Source organism: Lissotriton helveticus, chromosome 5_1 (assembly GCF_964261635.1).
Source record: "Lissotriton helveticus chromosome 5_1, aLisHel1.1, whole genome shotgun sequence".
Lineage (NCBI taxonomy): Eukaryota > Metazoa > Chordata > Amphibia > Caudata > Salamandridae > Lissotriton > Lissotriton helveticus.
In genome coordinates this window covers 1,239,880,109-1,239,893,641 of record NC_136065.1, presented here as the reverse complement: position 1 = coordinate 1,239,893,641, position 13,533 = coordinate 1,239,880,109, and the positions used below count along the sequence as shown (strand labels likewise).

The 13,533-nt window shown below is 42.9% G+C and overlaps 1 protein-coding gene across 1 annotated transcript in view; it reads left to right on the top strand.

The window, feature by feature from the left end:
* C5_1H10orf88 (chromosome 5_1 C10orf88 homolog) overlaps nt 1–13,533 on the top strand; it is a 184,891-nt gene that overhangs the window by 155,606 nt on the left and 15,752 nt on the right. Inside the window, exon 5 of the mRNA XM_078643993.1 lies at nt 423–850. Coding sequence (XP_078500119.1) covers nt 423–850 — 428 coding nt within the window. The remainder of the gene's footprint in view (nt 1–422; nt 851–13,533) is intronic.

Here is a 13,533-nt window from a genome sequence, read left to right as displayed (position 1 = left end):
CAGTTTATTTTTAGTGTGTATCTAGATTACCCTGACTAGAGTACCTCTACAGCAAGGGACCCTTAATTGTGAAGATAATAGACGAGATACATCAGGTGCAGAAGTGTTAGGGGCTATCAGTATCATAATACTTTCCTCCTTTCTGTCATGAAGGACACAACATCAGTTTTTGCATGGTGCACTTTATGAATGTAATTTTCATGACTGCCTATAAAATAATTCAGAAGTAGAGAGCCTGGAAAGTTTTGATTTTTTAGATGAACATGCAATAGTGTTGGTGAATGACCATCTGAAACTAAAACACTTGTGTGTGGTATTTTCTGCAAGTGTGTTCATAAGTAGTAGTGTTGTGATCAGCGTTCTGCTTTCGTCATCTATTATTTATCAGATTGTATTCACACTTTTCTTTTGCTTCTCACCAGAACCACTTTCCCTTTGGAGAGCAACTTCTGTGTTTTCTCAGAAAACCAGATATGCCTGCACCAGGAGGTCTGCGCCAAGTGGATGGATTGAACATTCCTTCTGACTTTGGGTCTTCCCATCGATCCTTTGCTTGTAAATCAGGTCTTACTGGGAGCCAGTTGTACCAAGATTCTGGGACTGCGTCTAGCGCATCCGAACCTGGTGCGAAGACTCTGATTCATGGAGATTCTCTTACTCCAAGAGGTGACTTCAAAGAAATTGTGTCTTCTTTTATACAAAGGTCAGCTGCAAAAGATACAGACATGTCGAGCCACAACCTGCTTCCCTTTCTGCACAGCCTGTGTGGTGAAATGAATCACCTAAGGATTGAAGAACAGGGCCAGGAGTCCCAAAGAAGCCAGAGTGAGAAGAGTGCTACGAGAGTTGAGTACGTTTTTGTTATTATCCTATTTAGAAAACAAAATAAAATGTGGACCATCTTAACTTCAAGTATGTATATCTACATAATAATCTTATGCCGTTAACATGGATGACGTATGTGCCAACAAGGCAACCCAAAACACCTAATTGGAATCTGGGTCAATTAGCTCTAGTAAGTCACTGCAGTTCCCTCAGGACTCAAACAGTGAAACGTATGGTTTAGTTCAGCAGAATTAATCTGCAAACAGGTATTGTTTCGAAACAGCCAATTATTCATTTGAAATGTTTTTTTATTGCAAATAATTAGACTAAAGCTTGCTGTCATATGGTTCCTACTTTCTCAGTAAGACTGGCGTATAGGCAACATAAGCTTCAGAACTGTGGAATTGAGTCCACTCATACCATCAGAATATGACTTACTTCCTGGCTAACTCATAGTGTGCCTCCTGCCTCCCTAACCCGCAGGGCACCGATGGTGTCTGCCAACTCAGAACATGACAACCCTAATTTCCCCAAAGAAATCATGGAAACAGATTCAACACTTTAGTTAGTAACTTAGGGAGACACAAGAAGTACACAAATTGGCATTTCAAACATTCATTGAAAGAATTGTCCTGTTATGTAAAATACGTTTGCTGCAATGATTAATGTACTGAAGCAAAGCAGTGTTACCAACATTACAAGAATGGTGAACAGAATGAATAGTTGAACCATCGTCCCTTTACATTAGAATATATACACACATATAATTGCACTCCTATCCTATAAAGCATAGGGTGTGTGGATCTGCCAGAATACCTCAACGCGATCTAACTCCTAAATTACCTGCAGGCGTGTGTCATTTGGCAACAAGTCTTGGCGTATAATAGGCCGCCATCCTCTTCAGGATGGTTTTGGAATTCAGCTGGGCTAGAATTCAGTCATAGGGTGACCTTCGACAATCCATCAAGATGCTCCTTTGCCTAAAGAGGGGCTTATTGTTGTTTATATAATAAACTGCACTCATTCGTTCCATGCCTAAGTCCTGGCCGAACGGCCAACAACAAACAACATTATTTTGCTCAGTGTACTAAGTCGTTATACAGAATGTTCTAAGGTCTGATATTGTGCCTACGCAGACGTGTAACTGTGAGTAAAACCATGTCTGAGTACTTTATCGCATGAGGTCGCGGAAGTAAATGTGTGTTATAAGTCATCGTCTAAAAAGAGGTCAACTGACAATGTGAGCATGTGAAATGGAAGTGTGTGTTCCCGGGGCCTGTATAACCACACAGCTGTGCTCTATGTTCAAAGTGATCAAAAGAGTGGAGAATAGTGAAGGAGTTGTGTAAGTGACCGTGGAATAATGATATGAATGGAACCCCAAATAGGCAGGTACAGTGTTATAAATGCAATTTCTTTCCCTCTATCCACCTCCCCATTAAAAACGCACACACAGGCTTCAGCAGTGCAAACTTCCCTCCCACAGCATAGGTAGAGCAGTACAGTAGTAGTGCCAGCTTAATAGGCATTGTTACCTTGTGGCTTCAGATTGACTTAAAAGGAGGAGGAAGAGCCAGAGGCACTTTGAGATTCCACGTTGACTTATTCTCAGGACTGCCTCCTCAATTGGACACCAGGGAAGCTTTTTGGTAGAGGTTCATGGGGGTCTAGAGCTTACCCCCTAAAAATACAAGAACAGCTTTTCTGGCCACTGGCAGTTATTGGTGCAGGCCTGCTCCCGGGATGTGGAGTCGGGGGTGGGGGGCAGGGAGGTACGTATTTCTGCGACCCTTGGGCCTAGAGCACTGGTTCTTAGCCTGCGGTCTGGGGCCCCCTGGGAGTCCGCGATAACTTAGAACATTTAAATTCACATATCAATAAAGAGTGTATAAATCAAGAAGTAAAATGTAAAGATTAGATTTTTTTTTATATTTCTTTTTATTAACAGCAGGCATTTCAATCAGTGTACAGTACAGAGAGTGAACCTTTCCACAATCGTTACAGCATGTCGACAATACTTTTGGGGGTATAAAAAAAGGAGGGGGGGTCGTAAACTTTCACATACACAAGTTACGGGGATGCGAGTATATCTGTTATTAAATTAACTGGAGGCACACAGATCTCACCCCTGTACCGATTCCATTGGCCCCAGCCAGTTTCCCATTTGCGAGGTCTACCTCTGGCCAGATAAACAGTTTTCTCCCGAAACATGCACCACCAGTCCATACTTTCTTTCCAGTCTTCTAGCTTAGGTGGTGTCTTGGATCCCCACTGCTGGGCTATATTTCTTTTCGCTATCATAGCCCCTAGAGTAGCCCACCTCGTCTGTGCTGTATTGAAATCTGTAGGTTCCCAAATGTTAAGGAGGCATCTCCAAGATTACATTTTTAAATGTTCTGTAAATGTGAAAGAATTTGAAATTGGAGGCAAAAAGTTAAGTATCCTCAGATTGATTCGTGGGAGCAGTGCATGTGCATTAAACATAATATAGTATGGACGATGAGTGCCCTCAGTTGAATTTTTAAAAGCTCCAACCTTCCCACTAAGATGTTCCCCTGCTCCCACTAATGACTCAGTGGAGGTTCCTGGATTTCAATAATGATTCATTGGTGGGAGGGGGGGGTGGGGGGGGGTCTCCGGGCTCAGTAATGAATACATGGTGGAGGCACAAGTGTCAAAAGGTTGAGAATCTATGGCCTAGGGCATTCTCATGGTAAATGAGAGGAAAGTTTTTTTCTTTGCGACTTAGATTTGAAATATGGGCTGGCAGAGAGGAGCCAAATCCTAATCTCTCCGCATTTGCCATGGTAAATGGCTACAGAATTTGGGCTTTGGGTGAGGGCAACCAAGGAACCCTACAAACTCTGGGCATTTCTGAAATCTGTAGAGACCGATAAATCCAGGATGGAGTGGTTTTCATGCATCCTCCTATGTTTTGTTACTCCGAATGCCCCACAAAAACATTACCTTCATCAGATTCTGGATTCCGGAACTTTCCCTCAGAAATGTGATGAAAAGATGTGATTTTAGCCAAAGTTTGAGGTTTTCAGGGCATTCTGTGCAAGAAGACCTCAAGAAATTTACACAAGTCATACCGCCCTGGACTCGTGCCTGTCTGTTTTTTAGACACACCTAAGTTGGGTGGGCTTCCCTGAGTTCCGGCCCAGCCTTGGCCTAAATACTGCAGCTACCCACCTGGCCAAAATGGGTCAATGCTCATGGCAAATATATGATGTCTCTGTATTATGTTTTAAGGCCTATTGTGTCGCAGACGATAACCCCAGCCACAGAAATGCAGTATTATTTTATCAGAAGCACTGTGGAAACATAGCTTAGTATAACATTTGTTATTATTGAAAGTCTCCCCTTTATTGGCTTCCAAATATAGGGCAGTGTACAAGAGAGTGCACATTTTTCAAAATGCCCTCTGAATCACATGATAGTATAGGTAATCCCAATTCAGAGTTGTACCAATAACCACAATTCCTAAACTCAATCTCCTGGTTAAATTTCTGACTTTAATTATTTTTTTATTTCAACTAATCGTTTCTTTGGACAGATAGATCTATGGCTTTTCAGTGGCTACCCATGGGTTTCACATCTGTTTCCACCACAAAATTAACACCAGTGAAACCACAAAAATAACAAAAATGGACACTGCTCAGAAAAATGCAAAAATGTTTTTATTTTATTTCTTCTTTTTCAACAGCGTGCTTCTTTTTGAGAGATGGGAACATGGGCACAGCAAACGTTTTGTTGATCTCATTTAAAAAAAAAAAAAAATCTCAAAAAATCTTTCTTGCACAGCACCTTTTTCCATTTTTCCAACAAAAAAACCCTCAAAATATTGCTATATATTGGCTATAATTGTGGGTGCCTACAGAATAACCAACTAACCCTCCGTAGCTTTAGAGTCCCCATCATGTGGGAAAAGGATGCGAATGTGGCCTGGATACTTTTCTGTGAAATAAAACGTTACAAAGGTTTAAGTGTAAAATGCCCTAAAAACATCAAAAAAGAGGGCTCATCACTGGGGTGGAAAAACCTCTACAGTTTTAAGGCCAAATATGCACATCTTAGCAGCATTGCTGTGCCCTCATTGGAACACTTCAAGCGCTTCCCAACAGGAGTCTCTATTTTATTAAGACCGTTTCGGAGCTTCCAAGCACCCAGCTATTCTTTTAATAGGGCATTGCCAACACTACTCAAAAGTGTTGATATAGTTTGAATGGGACTTTACTGGCACTTTTCAAAGTGTATGCTATGCATGTAAGAAGACACTAGCAGAACTTCTAACATGGATCGTACGCTTTGAAGCTGAGAGTGTCAGAATATCTCCTCAGAGTATATATTCTCAGTGGAATTGTACCCGAACAACATCAGGACTGTTCCTTTTTAATTCTGCAGCAATAAAGCATCTAATAAGGATTGCAGTATTTTTAATAATGCAATATTGACAGCTGGTTGCAGTATTGGAAAAGAACTATATTTAAATGTGCAAAACCTGTGGACATCCTTTGTGTGCTTTTTCGAAAGTATGATCATTAATGGTATGGTCTGCACGAGATCTCATCAGTGCTTGTTTTTTTAATGCACAAAACTGTTACAGCTTAGCGATGGTTAGTGCTAGTATTTTTCAGGAACAAAGAAAGTGCACCAGTGGCTACTGCAGTGCAAACTTGTCTCATACACGAAACTGGGACATCAGAGACCTCACAGATGCAGTCTCTTCTGACACACACATACACCGAACAGTGACAATACTGGAAACAGCAATTTCCAGTATTCAGAGCTGAAATGCAGAGAAAAGACATCAGCTGGACAGGTAGTTCTTAAAATAGTCTCCTTTTGATTTCATTCTTCAATTTTAGTTCTGCTTTTTTAGTAATTGGTACCAGAACCCACATCAGAGGTGCCATGCCTGACATTAGGTGTCTTGAGATCTCTGTAGCATTTATATGCCTTAGTGCCGATAACGTAAATAAAACATGGTGTAGTTGAGCCATGGCTGTAGTTGATCTTGTTTCCAGTGTCAGTAGTGCAATTAAAGAATGCATTAAAAAAAGTCTTCTTGCCATGTCTAAACCTAATGCTATTGGCAAAGCTTGATTGTATGCTGCGTTACATTCATATATTAAGAATTAGCAACACCAGTAGATTTGACATTTGTATGGTGTGCACTCTTAATGTAATCATCAAATCGAATAGTTTTGCCATTAATTGTGTGGCCCGCAGCACTGGTTAAGAACGTGCAGGCCTGTACATTCCAGCTCTAGATTTCACCTGGCTACTCGCATTTTGATTTTCTGGCATCTCTTAGTTAACTGCGTTGCTGTGAAAGCGATCCTTTTTTCTGCCAGGTGTTCCGATCTACCGCCATATAGCTATTGCCCAATAAGTGGTAAGAAGAGGCATTGCCCTGTCATTCCTGGGCTCTGAGGCCGCCGATTATCTTCTGAGCCATTGTCGTTATCTCCCCAGACAAATATGTATTGCAGCACTTGCACTCTTGAGTGGCAGAACTGTTTTTATTCTATTTCTGGCTCAGGCAACCTAAAGTACATTTTTCTGAAGTTGGTTTTCCACTCAAGTCACCAAAAATCTTCATCATTAAATCAGACTTTGAAAATTAGGTAGGAAATCACTTTGAATGGCTTAGCTAGTGTTTTCCCACGTGCAGATATGAAATGTAATGTCTTAATCACATTTCGACCTACCCTAGTAAAAATGTACCTGAGCCTACACATTGAAATAGTTTTTAGCCCTCAGTCACTGTGGGGGCAAACTTTTTACATATATCAGGTACCACTTATATATACCCAGCATATGTTCGATTGTCCATGTTCCTTTGCCTCCTCCAGGATACCAGCAGCACTCAACAAATGTTGGGCAATTACAACTCAATAAAGCAACCGGAAATCCTTATGCAATATGAATACCTCCTTTATTTCTCCATACAATATCGCGGGTAGCCAACACGTTTCAGCAAACTCTTTCAACTGGACTAACTCTGCAAGTGACATTAAAAGTGTTTTTATATACAGTCCTTTCTCCTGGTTTATTTCTCACCTAGAACGGCAACCCTGTAATCATTATTCATCCATTCTTAGGTACCATTTTAGGTACCATTCTTGGGTACATTATCAGAATATTGTTTCATTTATATTGTGGCTATTTCAACAGGTTGTAACATGCTTGCAATACATTGCAATTCTTGTCGTACATATTTTATTCCAGTGATCTCACAATATTTCATAATATATCTGCCCATATTTTACTTGACTCAGTTTCTTGTAATCTAGATCATCACTTCTCTTTGTGAGAAAAATATTAATTTCATTCATAAATGCATGATCATCATTATGCGATCAGCCTACACTGAGGTAGCTTCCACAAACAAACGCTAGATGATAATCTTTGTCATTATCCTCATGGAGAATAAATCAATATGGTGTCAATTTAGCAGAGCAAAACACTTTTAAAGTGTGTGCTAAAATGTGCAAGTGCCTTTAAAGTGCTTTATGTAAGACTTAAATTGATTGTGATACATAGCATATATGTGTGTGTATCTTGTGTGCATGATATCCCCTCTTAAATATCCGGTCAGTAATGCATATCTAGCTCTCTGTTAAGAGCAAATCTTTGACCCATTTTTAGGTCGAGGACCGTAGGCTGCGCTTGCGCTGTCTTGGTCAAAGATTTAATGATTCTTAGTACGGGGCTTGAACCCGCCCCTCTTCTCCATTGGCTGGCCTCGTAAATGCTGGCCAGCCATTGGAGGAGAGGGGCGTCACTCTGATCAAGCCCCGTCTTTTTGCGATTCGGGGGGGTGTTTTTTGCCTTCTTTCTACCCGTGACGGCATCCGTCACTCAGAAAAATACACGTCCCCGAATCGCAAAAATTTCTGAGCTTTGTGGCAGCCATTTGAGGCTGACCGCCGCCGGAAGAAGTCGTCCTCAGGTGAGTGCGTGTTGGGATGTGTGTCCTGGTTACCGTCCTCAGGTGAGTGCTTGTTAGGACGTGTGTCCTGGTTACTTTCTAACAATTTAAAAATAACACGCACGTCACCTGCCGCCATTTTAAAACAACTGTGGGTCACAGCTCCTAACTGTCCAATAGATGCCTGGAAAGCAGAGAAAGTATTGAGTATGTGCATTTGCTATGAAGATATTTCACTCCTGCTGTACCAGTAGACACATGGGTGGAGACCCGAGTTCTCGTGGGATGCATCGGCAGTCTCCGGTGCTGTGTCCGTGGGCCAAGTTTGCCCTGTGTTGCTGGCGGGTGCTCTCCTTGTGCTGGGTTGCAATGGTAGTCTGGTTGGTATCGCGGACGAGTCATGGAACTGAGCACTCGGACAAAGAGCATTGAAATGTCACACGCAATGCATTATGAGCTCGTGGGGCATTCTGAGTCAGGGTTTGCGGAGTTTTGCGACCCCAGATGAAACCCACAGCCGGTCGAGTCCCGCGCCTGGATTACTTCCGCCCTTCATCTCCGAGCGACAAACCTGGAAACCCCTGACCTATATTTCACTTCTCAAGGCTGAGCTAGGCGCAGCTCCCCGGGCTATAGGGCACACTGTCAGTTCACAGACTTTCACACAGAGCTTTGTTTCCTTAAATTCAAAAGACAGTATGCTTCAGCAGTCTATTTTTATTTTTACATGGAACACATCTGCTACTGTGCATAGGTTTCGTATACTGGTCTGACATTGCACTACTGTCCTCCTGAACGGCAGCATCCTTCCGTTCCAGTAAAGAAGGTCCACTCCTTAAACACCTAGAAGACACCTCAAAGGTTCTTATGCAGCAGTATACCATGACCGTGCCCTGCAGCTCCCCACTATTATACCATAGACGACACTCACACTGCTCAGCTCTGCCAATGCATGCTGGTGTCCAGTAACTTGGTAGTAGAGTACTGAGGGGCCTTACACAGCTCGGACACAGTACCGGTATCGTAGCCGACAGTATCCTGCTGTTTTACACAACTCAGTCAATGCACTATTTATTTATCACGGTCTACAGCACCGTGCTGTCACAGCACAGAAGCCTTTACATAAAAGTAAAATTGCACTGCAGATCCGGGCATCCTAAGAACTCTTTGGTGTATTTTGGTCCTGACGTGTGTCTCCTCTTGGAGGTGTGGCGCAGTCCTGCTGCTACTAACACACAGGTCTAACACTATTCTGCATATCTGGCCTACTGCACCATGGGAGTTCTGGGATTATTCACTACATGCAGCCACGTATATCACAACTCAGAGTCCCCTACGGGAGCCACGATGTGCAGCAATACATTCTTAGCTTAGTGAAAACCAGCCACTGACTTTAACCATGCTCTCCGCACTGACAAGCACTCCCAGCTTTACCACTGCACCTCATGCCCAACTTTCATCATGTTTTAAACCCTTACTGGGGACTAATTCTAGATTCAGATCTAGCTGTAAAGTTACCATAGGAGGAGGGCTCCTGTGCAGGCACACATCAACTTACACATGAGCCTGCTGAGAGTGAGACCCGAGCACCTCTGTTCCCTTTATTTATCCCCTTGGCCACTCCCAGCCATCGGGTGTGTGCTACATGTGTCCTCATGGACTTTGGGCCCAGGTGGTTCCCTACATCCCTCTGAATTTTAGTTAAGCCCCTACAAGCTCAAGTGCAAAGCCCTGCAGGAAGAGAACCGCGACCTGCGCAAGGCCAGCATCACCATTGTGAGTACAGGGGGCGCGGGGTCGGCGTCACCGTTATGAGTCAGTGCTTGCGGGGGCTGTATGTGCCTGTGTCTTCCCTCTTAGTGTCTCTGGTGTTTTCTGTGCCTCTGTTCCCTGCTTTTTTATTTTTTGACAATAGGGAGATAGGTCCTGGGACGTTAAGTCAGCTGGACCATATATAATATTATAAGAAGACAAGTGCTGACCATACAAGAAACTTCTAATTTCTCCTCATTTGGAGTGACAAATCTACTTGAGATTAATGCCCTTTTCACTCTCGCGGGTCAGAAACCCGCCCAAGACTTTTTGACAATAGGGAGATAGGTCCTGGGACGTAAGGTCAGCTGGACCATATATAATATTATAAGAAGACAAGTGCTGACCATAGAAGAAACTTCTAATTTCTCCTCATTTGGAGTGACAAATCTACTTGAGTTTAATGCCCTTTTCACTCTCGCGGGTCAGAAACCCGCCTTAGACTTTTTGACAATAGGGAGATAGGTCCTGGGACGTAAGGTCAGCTGGACCCTGCTTGTCAACCCGGTTTTCCTGTGCCTGTGTGTTGGCTCTGTGTGTGTGTGTGTGTGTGTGTGTGTGTGTGTGTGTGCGTGGCTCTGTGTGTGTGTGTGCGTGGCTCTGTGTGTGTGTGTGCGTGGCTCTGTCTGTGTGTGTGCGTGGCTCTGTCTGTGTGTGTGCTTGGCTCTGTCTGTGTGTGTGCGTGGCTCTGTCTGTGTGTGTGCGTGGCTCTGTCTGTGTGTATGCGTGGCTCTGTCTGTGTGTGTGCGTGGCTCTGTCTGTGTGTTTGTGCGTGGCTCTGTCTGTGTGTGTGTGTGCGTGGCTCTGTGTGTGTGTGTGCGTGGCTCTGTGTGTGCGTGGCTCTGTGTGTGTGTGTGTGTGGCTCTGTCTGTGTGTGTGTGTGTGCGTGGCTCTGTGTGTGTGTGTGCGTGGCTCTGTGTGTGTGCGTGGCTCTGTCTGTGTGTGTGTGTGTGTGTGTGTGCGTGGCTCTGTCTGTGTGTGTGCGTGGCTCTGTCTGTGTGTTTGCGTGGCTCTGTCTGTGTGTTTGCGTGGCTCTGTCTGTGTGTGCGTGGCTCTGTCTGTGTGTGCGTGGCTCTGTGTGTGCGTGGCTCTGTCTGTGTGTGTGGCTCTGTCTGTGTGTGTGCGTGGCTCTGTGTGTGTGTGTGTGTGTGTGCGTGGCTCTGTCTGTGTGCGTGGCTCTGTCTGTGTGTGTGCCTGGCTCTGTCTGTGTGTGTGCCTGGCTCTGTCTGTGTGTGTGCGAGGCTCTGTCTGTGTGTGCGAGGCTCTGTCTGTGTGTGCGAGGCTCTGTCTGTGTGTGCGAGGCTCTGTCTGTGTGTGTGCGAGGCTCTGTCTGTGTGTGTGCGAGGCTCTGTCTGTGTGTTTGTGCGTGGCTCTGTCTGTGTGTTTGTGCGTGGCTCTGTCTGTGTGTTTGTGCGTGGCTCTGTCTGTGTGTTTGTGCGTGGCTCTGTCTGTGTGTTTGTGCGTGGCTCTGTCTGTGTGTTTGTGCGTGGCTCTGTCTGTATGTGTGGCTCTGTCTGTGTGTAGCTCTGTCTGTGTGTAGCTCTGTCTGTGTGTAGCTCTGTCTGTGTGTAGCTCTGTCTGTGTGTAGCTCTGTCTGTGTGTAGCTCTGCCTGTGTGTAGCTCTGTCTGTGTGTAGCTCTGTCTGTGTGTGGCTCTGTCTGTGTGGCTCTGTCTGTGTGTGTGGCTCTGTATGTGTGTGTGTGTGTGTGGCTCTGTGTGTGTATGGCTCTGTCTGTGTGTGTGGCTCTGTGTGTGTGTGGCTCTGTGTGTGTATAGCTCTGTGTGTATGTGGCTCTGTGTGTATATGTGTGTGTTGCTCTGTGTGTGTGTATGTGTGTGGCTCTGTGTGTGTGGATGTGTATGTGCCTCTGTGTGTGTGTGGCTCTGTGTGTGTGTGTGGCTCTGTGTAGATAGCTTTTTTTGTAGGTGGCTCTGTGTTGGTGGCTCTGTCTGTGTGAGGGTGGCTCTGTGTGTCTGTGTGTCTCTATGTAACTGACTCTGTGTGGGTGGCTCTGTATATGTGTGTGGGTGGCTCTGTAGATGTGTGTGTGGGTGTAAATGCAATAGGTCATGCATATGCGAACGATTAAGCTATTGGCATTGTAAATGAGAATGCCATTTATTTAATGATTAAGCTATTGGCAATGTAAATGACAATGCTATTTATTTATGATTTAAAAAAGAAAAAAAGTAATAAGCAATGCCAATAGCTCTACCTTTAATAATGCCGAGACCATTGCATTGTAAATGCTTGTTTTATACTGTAGGTCTATTCTAGTATACCTTTATATCTCTCCACTATGTCATATGATCCTGTACCAGAGTATGCCCATATTGTTACAACTCGAAGTAGACTGATGTAATATCATTTATTTTTAAAATGTTATCAATACAATGTTAATATGTGGGATGGATAATGTTTTCCATGTAATGGTTTTCTGGTATTTTATCCTTTAGCTGACTCTTATCATATTACTGTTTGTACCCATTCATTCTCTTTGAATAATAATTCCTCTCTCACAATAAATCATATGGATGGGCATACATAAAGCGCCACGGGCAATCAACACACATTACAGTTAAAGCAAATCTAATTAGTTATTCCATTATTTAATTCATCAGATTCTAGAGTTGTTCCAATCAATCTATATTTGAAACATATTGATTAATTACTATCCTAAGTATGCATAAGTATTTCTTAAAGTATCCCTATGCTAATTAGGGAGGGAAGTAATCGATTTGATATATTTAAGATGTCATATATTCAGTCATGTCACAATGAAATCCACCCCATGTTTCAATAGTTTCTCATTAATAGTGGTGTCTTATCTAGGAACAAACTAATCGCATTTCAGTTAGAACATAAATATAAAATGTTGGTCCATTATGTAATTCATTGAGGGAGTCTTCAGTTCTACAATCAATCTATCGTTGAAACATATTGATGTTTTTCAGGTAGAGTAAATGTTCATTTGTATATTAGACAGGAAAGTGATTGATTTTATGTACCTACATATATGCTCAGTCATGTCACCATGAAATCTAATCCCATGATTCAAAATCCTTTATAGGCTGACATTGTGTTATCGAAGAATAGCTAATAACTGGAAGTTAGAAATGAACAAGTAGTTCAGCATCCAAATTATGCCCTCAAGATCTTTCCAGGCCCAGTAGGAGGCTCATCTTTGATTCATTACTTTTCAACTCCAATTCACGGTTCCCACCTTGTTGATGTGGTCTAGTTTGTTTTATTTCATAAAACCCAAGCAAAGATGCCAATTATGTACTTGCCAAAAATATTTTGCCGTATGAGTGGTTATATCTTGGTTTCGAATTTCTCTCAGATGTTGTGAATCCTTGTTTTGACACTCTATGGTACTTCCTACATATCATTTTCGTCACTTTCATTTTAGTACATATGCAACATATTCAGAGTTGCATGTGCTGGTTTCATTAATGGCCCTTTTTTACCTTCAAATGTTAGATACTCCTTCATATCGGTACCAGAGGAACATGCTTTAAATTTTCCGCATTTCCAAAATCCATTATTTCTGTTATTCTGTCAGTTTTTATCTTAACATGGTTGCAGAAAACACCTAGTGAGTATTTGACTTAAAGACCTTGCTTTGCGATATATAATTTTAGGGTGGGGCCCAACCTTAATCCAGGAGGTCCTCTTGTTGGAGAATATGCAAGTTTCTTCTAAGAATTCATTTTATATTTGTGTTTTCATGGTTATATTTTAAGTATAGACAGAAAAAAAAATCATTCCCCTCCCACCCCCTTCACCCCGTCCCGCCCCAATAGCAACAATGCCATCACTGAATTAGGAGGCTTGTCAGTTTTCATGTACACCCTATATTTGACCTACATTTTTGCATGTAGCAACATTGTATTCTATTTAAGTAAGACAGAAATAGGTGCTTGAATAGCATAGCTGCCAAGGCTTTAGATTG